General features: G+C 38.1%; 1 protein-coding gene across 2 annotated transcripts in view; it reads left to right on the forward strand.

The window, feature by feature from the left end:
- The window catches only part of IL18R1 (interleukin 18 receptor 1), a 52,324-nt gene extending 42,920 nt beyond the window's left edge, over positions 1–9,404 (forward strand). The window contains exons 10-12 of one of the 2 annotated variants that reach the window (XM_011956606.1): positions 1,600–1,761; positions 6,171–6,329; positions 8,454–9,404. In XM_011956606.1, the coding sequence (XP_011811996.1) occupies positions 1,600–1,761; positions 6,171–6,329; positions 8,454–8,809 (677 nt within the window). In that variant the 3' untranslated portion in view covers positions 8,810–9,404. The remainder of the gene's footprint in view (positions 1–1,599; positions 1,762–6,170; positions 6,330–8,453) is intronic. The other variant, XM_011956607.1, reaches the window with a different exon arrangement.
- Positions 9,405–14,675: the final 5,271 nt, after the last annotated feature.

Genomic DNA, 14,675 nt, shown 5'->3' on the forward strand with positions numbered 1-14,675 from the left:
TTGCCTGCGCTGTGGTCCACTCACTTGCGTGGGAGCGGGGCTCAAATCTTGTTTTTGTTGGACCGTTCCCTGGCCAGGCTTTCCTGGGGCCTGCTCACCACCAGTCGCCTCTCCCCTCTTAGAACAGGGCAGGACTTTCCTATTCCTGCCCTAGACGCTTCTGCGCAGCCAATTCTCCTGCTGCTGCTCTCACAAATGTAGGCTTAGGAACTGGGGCTCACAACCCCCCATTATCCCAAGAGGAATTGTGTGCCATTGTGTGCGTATCTGTGAAAACGTGTGGCACTGTTATGACTATGCAGTCCTTTCAAAGGTACAGGAGCCCCAGACCATTCAGAGTTCACTATTAAGCAACATTAGCCGCTTACCTGAATCCTAAAGATAATGGAAAGATACAAAAAGATAATTTCTAAAAATTGCATCAAGCTGGCAAAAGTTTTAAGCACGTTTATACTTGTTGACCTAGAGATGCCCCCACCATTGCAGTGTATTTTAAGAAAAGAACTAGAAATATGGATAAATGTACATGCATTTGTGTATATGTATATATATGCATGTATATATACACATACATGTAAATTTACATGCACACACATACATGCATATACATTTATATACATATACATGTATACATTTATATTCTACATACAAAATGTACTGCAACTTTATGTCTACTTACTAAAAATTGCAATCAATCTAAATAAACATTAGGTTATTATGAATTATAATTTTAATGACCTACTGAAATGCTTATAATATAATGTTCGGAAATAATGAGTGATTACCATATGATCTCAGTTAAGTAAAAACTTTAAGAGACAAAAAAGAAAACACAGAAGGAAATATTCTACCGTGTCAACACAGCCTTCACCACATTGTGGTTGGTTGTTAAAAATTACTTTATTCTTTTATTCCTCTGTGTTGTCTTAGATTGTTCATAATAAGCATAAACGGAATCAATCTAGAAAATGTATTTTTTTTCCAAATGGCACTTTTATATAAAGAATTTGCTAAAATTCCAAGAGCTGTGTGCTGTGTTAACTACTTTGTGTGTAATATTTCATTTAATCTTCCCCAAAGGAGAAGCCTTGTAAGTGAAGAAGAAACTGTTAGATTCTCCTTTTTTCAGATAAAGGTACCAAGGTTTAGGAGCATTAATGATTTTTCCTACAAAACAAAATAATTGATGGAGCCTGGTTTCTAACCCAGACAAATGTCAATCCAGCCCTCTCTCTCTTCTCTCAAAACTATGCACCACTTGCTAAGGTTTCTGTGAGTCCCTATGTACTTCAGCCTAGTATCTCTTCACCGCAGAAATCTGATTTCCACAGGTATGGATAGAATATATTACTGTGTAATGTTTTCACTTCAGGTCTCTAAATATCCTTGTACACATTTTTATTCTTTAAAAATTTGAGTAGAAATATCACTACTGCAGACTAAAGGCAGGAACGTGCAGTCACTCAGTGAATGTGTCAGCACTTGGGTTGGTAACTACTGCATTAGTGTTAACAGTAAAAACAGACAAGCATGTGATGATGGACAACACTGGTAAGATTTCTTGATTATTTCCTTTTCCTTTTTCTCTTTCTTTTCTAGCAGACATGGCTGATATCCCAGGCCACGTCTTCACAAAAGGAATGATCATAGCCGTTTTGATCTTGGTGGCAGTAGTGTGCCTAGTGACTGTATGCATCATTTATAGAGTTGACTTGGTTCTATTTTATAGACATTTAATGAGAAGAGATGAAACATTAACAGGTAACACATATAATGCTGGGATTTCTTACCTTATGTTCTCATTAAGAAATCAAATAAATAGATGTTAATCTTCATCTTATTGTGATGATACTGTAGAATTAATCTGTGGGAGAGGTTTTCTATGGGAAATATTGTTCTGCCTGTACCATCCATTATGAATGTTGTTTGTGTCTTCTTTTCTTGTGCTTACTTATGTGCTGCCCAAAATTGTTCCGATTGTCTTGTGTATGTATGTCATAGCCTCCTAAATGCCCTGGGAGATGCTCGGGCCCAGGAACTGTACATCTGTGTGTCCTTGTGCATGCATCACCTAGGTACCTTTATCGTACATACACTCAATAAAGTTGCTTTAAGTTGGATTGAATTGTCCTATCGCTCATTACTTCAGCCTGGCAAAGGAGGCTTACATAATGGACATGTAAGAACCCCGAGCTGGCCAGGCGCGGTGGCTCACGCCTGTAATCCCAGCACTTTGAGAGGCCGAGGCGGGCAGATCACAAGGTCAGGAGATCAAGACCATCCTGGCTAACACAGTGAAACCCCATCTCTACTAAAAATACAAAAACATTAGCCAGATGTGGTGGTGGGCCCCTGTAGTCCCAGCTACTCGGCAGGCTGAGGCAGGAGAATGGCATGAACCTGGGAGGTGGAGCTTGGAGTGAGCCGAGATGGTGCCACTGCACTCCAGTGTGGTTGACAAAGCAAGACTCTGTCTCAAAAAAAAAAAACAAAAAGAACCCCGAGCTGGAGCTGGAAGCCAAATGATCTGGGTTCTGGTCTCCTAGATCTGCCAGTTTTTATCTGTGACTATGTCGACCTGCTGGCTCCATCCCTCACTTTCCTTATATGTAAAGGTGACTAGAAGTCCTCAAGTTTCCAGATAATTACTAATTGATTTTGTTTTTGCATATGTGTGTTTGCAGGAAAAACCGAAAATGTCTTCAAAAACCCAAAATGTCTATTAAATTATACTTCAGAACCCCCCTTCTAGCCTGGTCCTGGATCTATGATTCCCAACCCTCATGGATAGCACATCTGATCAAATATAAATATAGATTCTTATTACACTCTTCCTTTTAAAGAGAACAAATCTTGGCTTAATATGCACACTCTTTTGAACTTTGCTCTCTTATACCCTAGACACACTTGCATGTTACTTTATACAGAAGTCCCTCATTTTTTAGGGCTGCACAGTATTTTATTTGTGTAGAGCTGTGACTGTTTATTTAGTCTCCTTTTGATGGACATTTGGCTTGTTTCCAGTCTTTTGTTATTACAAAAATGCTGCAATGGACAGCTTTATACATTCATCGTTTCATATGTATGCAGTATGTCTGAAAGAAAAATTCTCCAAAATAGAATTTCTAGAATACAAGAAGGAGACACGACCATTATTTTGCTAGATACTGTCAATTCACCCTCCCTACTGCCTTCAAAAGATGACAGCAACTTTTTTTCCATAACCTTACCCACAACCATTTGGAGTTGTGCCAATCTGATAGGTGAAAAGTTGTATCTAAGTGACATTTTAATTTGCATTTCCCTTACTATGCAAGAGTATCAGCAACTTTTCATTTGCATAAGACTCAGTTGTATTTCCTTTCTTAACATACCCATTCATATCTTTTGACTACTGTTCCATGAGGCGATGGCTTTATTTTGCATATTTATTTCTAAGAGCTATTCATATTTTAGGGAGTTTAACCTATTATCTATAATATGAAATGCAAATATTTCCAGGCTGTAATTTGTCTTTTGACTTTGCTTATAGTGGTGTGCTATATAAAAGACTTTTTGAAAAACATACTCAAATACATCTTTTATGCTTTCTGGATTTGGGGTCATAAGTAAAACAGCCTTCCTAACCTCAAGTTATACAGAAATTATATAGTTCCTCTGAGATTTTTATAGGTTGTTTTCACATTTAGAACTTTAAGTTGAACAATATGAAGTTAGCAAGGTTAGTGAATTTAGCTTTGAGCCTGCCTGTGCACATATGATTTTGCTATGGGGAGAGATGGTGCCACAACAAATGGGGAAATCTGTATTTGATATTTTCTGAATGGTCTCTGCATAGACCAGTCTTTGTCTTCAAATAGACATTGACTAGCTCCTCTCTTTCTGACTTTCTGGAGCTAAGATTTCTTTTTTTCTTCTCCAGTTGTGTTTGACATGATTTGTAGGCAATTCGTTTAATTCACACTTCTTAACTGTCAATGTGGCAGTGCACAGACACATTTAGAGACATGCTCTAAATAACTTCCATTAAATTATAGTCCACGAACAAATGCAGTCCATGAAAAAGACAGAAATGGAGATATGAGTATGAAAATAAAAACTTTTTTCACTATTTAATACTGCTGCAATATCTAAGAATGTGTTCAGTATTGGTTTGTGAAGGATTGGAAATGAAACTAATCAATCAACAACAAAAGGCGGCAAATTTAAATTAAAACATGGTCATTCACCAAGCATAGTTTGAGGAACATTTGTTTAACTTGCTCCTTGAAGTCCCAAATATCCATTTGAATTATAATTTCCTTTATAATTTTCATTTATGTTTGAACATAGAGAATAAAAAAATTACCGTTAGCTTTCAAATTCCTTTTTTTGAACACTTTACTTTCTCAATTCTCAAGTCCACTAAACCTTTTACTACCTGGATTTAAAATAAATTATAATAAAATTAGCAGATTTATATTAAAAGAATTGCTTAAAATAAAGAATTTGAAAGCAATTAACATTTGAAAAGCTAATTTTTCCTAGGTAAGAGCAAAGCTATATTGCCTGTAATATAAACCCATATTTGATGAAATTGTCTTCCCAGTTTATTGCAATTCATTACATCATAAGAAAATTATGCCTTTTAAAAAAGTGTGCTCATTTAATTGTCTTACACGTTGGTGTCTGTTTTGTCACTGACATGGTGACAATCCTAGTGGGAGCACTACCTCTTACTTAACTAGTAGGTAGTTATATTTGATAGCAGTTTAAGAAAAGTATGTGGGGGACCTACTTACTGATTAATAGCTGGTTTTATTTTTACCAACATTTCATACCTTTGATATTTATGTAAGCCTGAAATTTTTACCAACATTTTTCCTCTTTCAGTGCATGCAATTCTGCAAAGCAATTGCTTTAAATCGACAATAGGTTCTAACTCAAACTGCTGAACAGAATGCTGTAGGCAGAACTGAAGAAGCTTTTGCTAGAAGCAGAAAGTTGGTGACCATGAGTGCTATGGGGGATGTCAGGCTGGGCTGTTGAGCATAAATGATGGCACCATAAGAGACATAATCTAGAATGGTTTTATCCTATTAGATTTTAATAAGGGATGCAATCATATGTAGCATTTAACTCAGTAGCAAATTGATTAATCCCAATAATATACCATGCATAAATCTTACCTGTCTGCCATCAAAACAATTGTCATGGGATAAAGGTAGACCATTCCCCCACCGTTTTCCTTTCTTCTCTGCAGATCTCAATTAGAATCCATCACATTTTTTAGGACCCAACTCAAAATTTCCTCCTTTCAGAAAGCATGTCCATCAGGATCACTCTTTATTCTCTGATCAGGTTATTTTGTCTGTGAGTTTTGTTAGTTTTGTTGTTGTTGTTGTTGTTGTTATGCTATTTTTCTTCTGCAAATGTGTTGCCTATAACTTTTTCCAAGTTGTTGCATGCATCTGCTTTGCTTTTAAAATAGATTGGGTGAAGCTAGAAGAGAGAGTGGTATCATGTTTTAGTTACCCAGTTAGGAGCATGGTCTTTGTTATTTAGGAGACATTTCCTCCTGAATTTGTTCTGTTAGCCATCTGAGTACCACTCCATTGTCAGAAATTAAATAGGAGCAGATGTTATCATCAGTGAAAATCATCAATAGATCAGAAGTTTTCCTTTTGACATCTATATTCTATAATATTTAAAAATATCATAGCGTGTTTTCCAATAGCATATTATGTCATTTACCTCTATTGTTTTTCCCCACACTCTGGTGTAAACTGCTCTGCTTCTCTCTTCACCTTCCTGGGAGTCTTTTTGAGCAATGGTAGTAGGATTAAGTGATATGAGTAAACCAGGGTGAGATTTTCTTTCCTGGAATGAGGGCACCTTTGGGCTCTTGCCCTTCTAAGGAACTTAAAGACTTAAGTTCCTTTGGTGCCCAGATCTACGGCTCATATGTCTCTTTATTCTTCTATGGTGTTAAGCAGTGGGATCTTAAAGTAGATGCTTAAAAACACATTGGCTAATTGGTTGCTTGGTTAGCATGGGAGGTTTAAATATAAACAACTTTATATGTAATTTTTCAATGAATCTATACTAATTACTTATGACAGTCACTTAAATTTGTACTTAAACAACATTTTATTTACACATGAATTAAAAGAGTCAATCTTACCTCCTAGATGGAAAAACATATGATGCTTTTGTGTCTTACTTAAAAGAATGCCGACCTGAAAATGGAGAGGAGCACACCTTTGCTGTGGAGATTTTGCCCAGGGTGTTGGAGAAACATTTTGGGTATAAGTTATGCATATTTGAAAGGGATGTAGTGCCTGGAGGAGGTAAGAGGGAATGCCAGACAGAAAAATATTCGAGATAGTTTCTTTTTATAAAAGGAATGAGCTAGCCCCCAAATGGCTGTCCCATTTCCTTAAAAACAAGTGAATAAGGTCGTTTAAGCCAGAAATAGCCAGGTGAGTCAACAATTGACAGTGAGAAAACAAACTACTGAGCTTCCAATAGTCTCTTCTCTTGGGCTGTGTTCTTTGTGCTTCATGGTTCTCTGAAACGTTGGGGAAAGGGAGAGGGCGTTTCCTTTTCAGAACCGGGTCCAGAGCTGGCGTTATCATGAAATTTATTTAGAAATGACCCACGGTAAGACTATCTGTACCACAGCAGCAGTTCCAAATTTCACATGTGATGTGTGGACTAATTAATCCTCACTAGTAACTCTTACTAGAAATAAACACAGGTTAATTATTACTAGAAAAGGCACGGTTTTTATTGTGTTGATATTGGTGATGAAATTGGCCGGATCACGAGGTCAGGAGATCGAGACCATCCTGGCTAACACGGTGAAACCCCGTCTCTACTAAAAACATACAAAAAACTAGCCAGGCGAGGTGGCGGGCGCCTGTAGTCCCAGCTACTTGGGAGGCTGAGGCAGGAGAATGGCGTGAACCCGAGAGGAGGAGCTTGCAGTGAGCTGAGATCTGGCCACTGCACTTCAGCCTGGGTGACAGAGCAAGACTCCGTCTCAAAAAAAAAGAAAATACAAAAACTGTAAAGGAAAAAATTAAAGGAAAGCAGTGATTCCCATCAGATCATAGCTATGAAATTCAATTTTTTTTATTAATATAGGAATACAAATGGCCCTAGTGCGTATATTAAAGCAAATTACAGTTAAATTTTTTTTAAATGAGTAATATTTTTAGGTTTTCTCTGAAGTCTTCCAGAACAAACATTTAAAATCTGGTGTCAAATTATTCTGGATACTGATGCTTAAAAAACAACAAATGTTTTATTATTACCATCATTAATTTATCAATCTAATATTTATTGGATACTATTCCTGTGCCAAGTTCTGAACTGGGCATCAAAGATGTAGCAGTGAGAAGGAAATAGTTACATTTCCCCCCTCCACCATATTCCAATTTATAAAGGAAAATATTGCCAACTTACACTACTGTTTAGTAATAAACAACTTATCAAAAAAATATGCCAGATTATCAGATGCATACATTGTGGTATTTTTGGGTAACAGTTCTTTGCATCTAAGAAGGCATATTGTTATTTAGAAAGCATTTATTCTGGGCCATGTATCTATTTTACTATATTTTTGTTATTTTCTAGAGGTCTTTTTTGAAAATAGGTTTATTCTTAAAAATAAAAATAATGATCAAATATTCAGTTGTAATTAGGTTTGGTTAAACCTCTATTTGAGAACAGTGAGAGATCTGGAACAGGGGTTGGCAATTTACCAGCCACAGGTTCCATCACACCTGCAACTCTTATTGAAACACAGCCACACACATTGGTTTACCTGTTACCTGAGTCTGCATTTGAGTGACAACAGAATTGAGTAGTTGTGACAAAGACAGTGTGACCTGCAAAGCCTTAACATGTTTACTACCTGGCCCTTTGCAGAAAAAGTTTGCCAACCCCTGGTCTAAAATAATGGATGGTTTTGTTTTGTTGTGCCTTTTTGTCTTTTAATCTTTAAATTCTGATTTTAGCATGCTCTTTCATGCTTGAGGAGAAGCAGGATAGTATAATAGGAAAATGTATTCCACTTGGGTTCAGATTCTGATTCTGCCACTTATTAGCTATGTGACTCTGGGCAGTTTACTCAACCACTCTGTGCTCGGGCTTCCTTGTCTGTTAAATGGCGGTGATAACAATATCTTCTCTGTAGGCTATTATGATGATTAAATTAGTTAATATATAAAAAAATCATTTAAAATAAGGTATGGTACAGAATAAGTGTTAAGTAGATATTCATCATTATTGTTAGCTAGAGAGTTTTAAATAAGCATATAAAATTGAGAACGAATGGTTTGTCTTAAAGAAAAACTTATTAGTGAGGTTAGGAGTTAATATAAAATAGGACTGTGCAAAATGACTTTTATCTCATGTTTCCCCTTTCAGTTATCTTAAATTAATATGGGTTATCTTGCATTTTTCAGCTGTTGTTGATGAAATCCACTCACTGATAGAGAAGAGCCGAAGACTAATCATCGTCCTAAGTAAAAGTTATATGTCCAATGAGGTCAGGTATGAACTTGAAAGTGGACTTCATGAAGCATTGGTGGAAAGAAAAATTAAAGTAATCTTAATTGAATTTACACCTGTCACTGACTTCACATTCTTGCCCCAATCACTAAAGCTTTTGAAATCTCACAGAGTTCTGAAATGGAAGGCCGATAAGTCGCTTTCTTATAACTCAAGGTTCTGGAAGAATCTTCTTTACTTAATGCCTGCAAAAACAGTCAAGCCAGGTAGAGACGAATCAGAAGTCTTGCCTGTTCTTTCAGAGTCTTAATCTTCAGAAACACTGAATGGCAAAAAGAACTCAAGATACTCTGGGGACTGAGCGTATGAACCTGTTCATAACAAAGGCTGTGACTCAAAATATTCAACTCTGTAAAAATCCTCTTCACAATTTGAAGATGAACTAGTCATTAGGTTGGTGGGAATAAGACTAAAGATTGCGCTGTGGGCTGTGGTCACATGCTCCCAGAAGACCTGGAATTCAAAAGAAATGGAGTTCTTCTTTTTCTCCCTCTTCCATAACTGGATGCAGCTGCTCTTACTCAATCCTGTATTCAGCAAGTGTGAAGCCGGGCGTGATGCAAAATAACCTATGCCCTACAGAAAGGGCGCATCTTTAAGAGTTTTAATACCAGTACTTAATTTGAATGAGGGGATTTTAAGTTCAAGAAGAGGCATTTTCTAGGCACCAGTGGGTGAGGAGTAACTGAAATGCTGCTTTCACTCCCTAACATCATGGATCGGGTTGTGCATGGGATGTGGGAGAAGGGGCTGGCAGGGCTGCCTTCAGAGCCTGCAGGACCTCTGCCTCAGGATGTATTTAATTTATCACAGCCACAGTTGCAGCCGACGGTTCTCGAAAGCTCATGTGGATCTATTTATGGGAACTTCTTAAAAGGACCCCAGAATAGATTTTTATCTTTCACAAGACACACAAATTCTAATTTAGTTAATTATCTGGGCCTTTCACTTTTGATGGTCTGAAACATTGGTAGATTTTGTGTGAATGTTTATATCAAAATGTTTGCCGGGTTGTATTAGCCATTGAATAGCAAAAATCTGATAGTCACCTGCTTGGTTTTTAAAAATTACATATTAAAAATGCCCTTAGCATGAAGGCAGTATGGTGTGCCAGTTAAGAGATGGGCTGTGCAACCCATCCTGAGCTCCAGTTCTGAGTTTGCTACTTACTTCTGTGGTCTCTGGAACCTTATCCAACCTCTTGGTGCCTCAGTGTCCTCATCTGTGAAATTAGAATTTATAATAATTGTACCTACCTCCCAGGGGTGACTAAGTGAATAAATATAAGTAAAGTACTTACAGTGGTTCCTGGCACAAACTCAGCACTCTCTCAGTGTTGCCATGACTATTTTTACTATCATTATTAATGATTACTTAGATCAATTATTTAGCGGTGGACTGATGGAAGCTACAGAGCAGGGAAGGGAAGCAGACCTAGGGAGGAAGGCAGTTTTGATTTGAGGAGGTTTGCACACATAGAGAAGCATATTGGAGAAGCTTATCCAGAACAAAAGATATCTCTCCATTGAACATCTGCCTCTTTTGATGTTGGAAGACACATGTCTTACTCCCTAAAGGGAGCCCAGCACTGGGAACCTTCTTGATGATCTCAAAAGTAATAGCTATTCAAGAAAATCACCAAGTAACTGTGAAACCGTGAGTTTGGAAGTCTGATTAGAACACATGGGAGCAACATGGATGTTCTACAAAAGTTTAAAGCAGAGACTGTTTCAAACAGACATAGTAGATACTACTGAAAACCAAAGGAGAGTGAGATTGTGTAAGAATGTGATTTAATGTTTGTAGTGCTTACAATTTTGTGCACCAACTGGATGGCTGAAAAGGGTGAAATAATTTAATAGCTCATATTTTATGTGTGAAAACATATTAGTGAACATATATAATCAAAATAGATTTCATTGCTATTGCATAGTCTCTGATACATAGAGTGACTTTGCTTTTCTCTTTTATTATACTTGCTTTAAAATATTTGAAATATATTTTGTATTAAATGCATTTCAAGTTAAATGTGTTAAATGTATACGTTAGATGTGTGCTTTAAAATGCATAAAATACGTTGAAATACATTAATGAACCATTAGTCTAATGCCTTTGTTTTTGAAATGTCATGACATCTTTTTCACTTGCTTTAAGATTCCAATTCCTCGTTCTCAATGTAGACTCCTACCTGTTTAAATAGAATATGGGCCATTCAAAGTGTACTTGTGCACCTCTGTCTTTTTAAATGTCAAATTGCCTTGCACCTACATTCTTGTTTCACACCTTCCATCCGGGAGCAAAATCATTCCCTTCTGTTTCTCACAAGCCACTCAATACTAAACACAGGGTCTTCACATGTCAGATAATTAATGGGCATATTTTAAAATTCTGGTTTAAACACCCCCAACCAGGACCAACGAATAACTTTTCAGGAATAAAACAGCTTTCTTTTCCATGGTTCAGATGCCCTTAAACTGTGAAATCTATTTCAGAGAATCAGCACAACTACCTCTCTAGGGCATGTGAAGAAGCACCTCCTAGATGTCTGTCATGTCCTAGAAGGATTTACTCATTAGAGCTATATCCTCTCAAAGCAGAGAGAAGCCTTAGGCCCCACATATTCCAAACCCAGAAACTCGAGGCATGGTAACTCCAGGGACTTGGCCACAGTCGCACACAAGCGGCCTGACCAGGTTGGCACAGGACGGCATACGACCTCCTCTTGGAGATGAGCATCTTGGAGGCTGCAGGCACTTTTCTGGGGCCAACAATTTAAACTAAGCGGGCCTAGGGCAGGGGCCTGCAGAGAAGCAGCAGGCTGCATAGGACTGGTTCCGAGGAGGAAAAGAGAGTGAGAGGGATGTTCAGGATTCCTTGTAAGCCATTAAAAAATAAGCATTCAAGTTCAGTGCAGAGTGAAAGAGCACACACGATGGAGAACATCTGCCCACTGCGTCCTCTGCTGAGATACAGGGAGTTGGAACCCCTGGCATCTACTAGGAGCCCGGCCTGTGCTGAGGCAAATGACAGGCCAGTTGGGTTTGCTGGGGCTCTCAGCGAGGCGCAGAAAGGAGGCAGTTGTCCAAAGAGAGGACGTTAGCAAAATCTGTTCCTCAAACCAAGGTGAATCATAGCTGGAAATGCTCAGAGGAATTAACCTGTCACCTTGGTCTGAAGTTCTGCTGTGAGGGAGAGGACCCAGGGTTAGCAGAAGCCATCTGTCTGAATAGATGCTGCTCTGAGCAGTGCAACCTTAAGCATTACAATCTTCAAAGAGTGACCAAGCCACAGACCTAACAGGAAACTCATGGGCAGGCCTCAGGGCCTTCTAGCCCCACCTGCATGCCATGCTGATAGTGATCACAGTCCAGGCTGGGAGCTTAAGACCAACACCTAGATTTCTGTGTGAGGCTTTTGAAAATTTTTATCTCCTTCTAGCATATAACTCGTGGGTGCACAGACACACCCGGAGGATGCCATACCTCATTTACATGATTGCTACAATTTGATGTGTGTGCTTGATCATTAACAGTGAACATGTTAACTGACTTTCAAATAGTGGCTTGGGAGTCTTGGGGTTGTGACCCAGGGACCATCCTAGATGGTGGAATGGAAAATTGGGGAACCTGGGAGCTGGGCTCCTGGATCTTCCCCTTCACCTCACTGTTCCCACCCCCTCCACATACCACAACTAGAGCCACACTGCTTTTATCCATGTTGTATGTTAAGGCCTTACATAACATTTTACTTAACAAAACAGAGTATCTCTCAGGAGGTCATGGTTTAGATACAATGAATATAATTTTCTCTAGCCAGTTTAAGCAGAAATCATTACAGAATTATTTAGAGAGATGAAGAAACGGACTCTAGGCTCCTTTTCCAGGGATGTCTTCCAAAGTCATACGAAAAACCTGGGCTGCTAAATAGAGCTGTTGATCTTGCCACAACCAGAAAGAAATCTGTGCAACCAGGAAGCTCTTGCTGCAGCTGCCAGCTCCAGAACCGGACAGGCTGAAGTCTAAATTGACTAAAAGCTCTCTAATGTGGAATTGTTGGTTGAGAAGGCCAATTGCTTCTGTGCACCTAACTGCGAACGCCAGGAGCAACAGCTTTGAGTAGCAGTCTTAGCAGGAGGTGAGGCTGGGCACTGCTGTTCAAACATCAGCAGAAATGGCACTGCGGGTGTCACCTTCTGATGCAAGCCTTTTGCTTTAGATGTTGTCCAAGTGAACACCATTAAGATGAGAGATGAAGGCCGGGCGCGGTGGCTCAAGCCTGTAATCCCAGCACTTTGGGAGGCCGAGACGGGCGGATCACGAGGTCAGGAGATCGAGACCATCCTGGCTAACACGGTGAAACCCCGTCTCTACTAAAAATACAAAAAATTAGCCGGGCGAGGTGGCCGGCGCCTGTGGTCCCAGCTGCTCGGGAGGCTGAGGCAGGAGAATGGCGTGAACCCGGGAGGCAGAGGTTGCAGTGAGCTGAGATCCAGCCACTGCACTCCAGCCTGGGTGACAGAGCGAGACTCCGTCTCAAAAAAAAAAAAAAGATGAATGAAGGTTTTACTAAGATATGACCCATAACTGGCTTGCACTTTTTAACAAATATACATGAAATTAAGCATTTATTTGAGGACTGTCCTCTTGGAAGTAAGCATGTAAGTAGATCACACACTTTCTATAATGGTTTTTTTGGATCAAACCACTTTTAAAATTCATCTTTAGAAACTCACACACCAAGGTAGAAAATAGCCAATACCCTTACATTTTTATTCTTTAGTCATGTATTTTTGAAATTACCAAAGTCACTTGAGCTAAACTGATAAGTAATGGTGATAACCAAGTTGATTTTTTAAAAAATCAAAAGCAAGGTGTGATGTTAAAGTTACATTTGTTTTTTGCAGTGAGTTGCAAACCAGTTACCGACTTTTCAAGTTGCTTCTCTTGATTTTCAGTGTTATCATATTATTACACTCAAATTGTGAAACTTAGAAAAAGTATGGCCAAGAGGGAATTCAAGCTTATATTAAGCGAAGAGACAAAAAGAGAGCACTTGGCTGCTTTAACTTTACATTTTAAAATGTTTATTATGAAACCTTTGAAACATATGAAGTAGAAGGAAATACGCAACAAATATTCATATATCTACAATCCACACTCAAAGACTGTTAACATTTTCCCATATTGAATTTATTCCCATCTTTTTTCATACTGGATGTTTTTGTTATAGGTTTCTTGCATCGTGAGGACATTACTCTTGAATACTTCTGTGTGCATCTCCAGTAAATAGATGCTTATCTTCAAAATCACAATTATCAACATTTAACAAAATTCATAATCATTTTCTAACACTAAAAGTGTCTGTCTTTGGCCATCTTCAGGTTGATTCCTAAGTTCTTTTGACTCTACTGTAGTATTTTTGATCATTTCCTAATTTTGTTGTTGTGATTTTCTGGTATGGGAAGGTGTTCCTCACTTGTTCTGTTCTTAGTCCCAGACAAAGCCATTTCTCTAAGGAGCCATGGTTCCTTTCAGGGAGAAATTGTTTTTAGAGACCACAATTTGGGTCTAGCAGTTGCACACTCTTAACTCAATGTTTCTAGGCTTTCTACGTAGATATAACAAGGAAATACATATACATCCATTAAATGAATTCTAAATTAATAGTGAAAAGTCCAATTTAAATTTAGGACACCAGGTTTTACTTAGCCTCATCAATTTTACATTGGAAACACTGCCATGCAGAAAATTCCAGTTCCCAATGGCATCGACATAATTGTTAATTTGCTTTATCCCACAATGTACATACATCCAATATGCATATATTTCAAAGAATTATAATACCAACACATCCGTTAATATTTTGTTTCCTAAAAACAGTTGAAAACATTTTTGTACCATTTTATCCCTTGAGAATATTTCACTATAATATAGAGCCATCATTGTATTCTAAAGCTATTTGAAATTATTCCTCTTACTGTGTTTTTGTCAGTTAAACATTTATTTGTTTTGTTTTGATTTTTAGGAATTGATTTTTAAAATTTTATTTTGTTTTATAGTAGGGCAAAAACGTTTTTCAAAATGATATTGGTTTATCCTTCTATATATATATATATA

This window comes from Colobus angolensis, unplaced genomic scaffold (assembly GCF_000951035.1).
Source record: "Colobus angolensis palliatus isolate OR3802 unplaced genomic scaffold, Cang.pa_1.0 Scaffold42, whole genome shotgun sequence".
In the NCBI taxonomy this organism is placed as follows: domain Eukaryota; kingdom Metazoa; phylum Chordata; class Mammalia; order Primates; family Cercopithecidae; genus Colobus; species Colobus angolensis.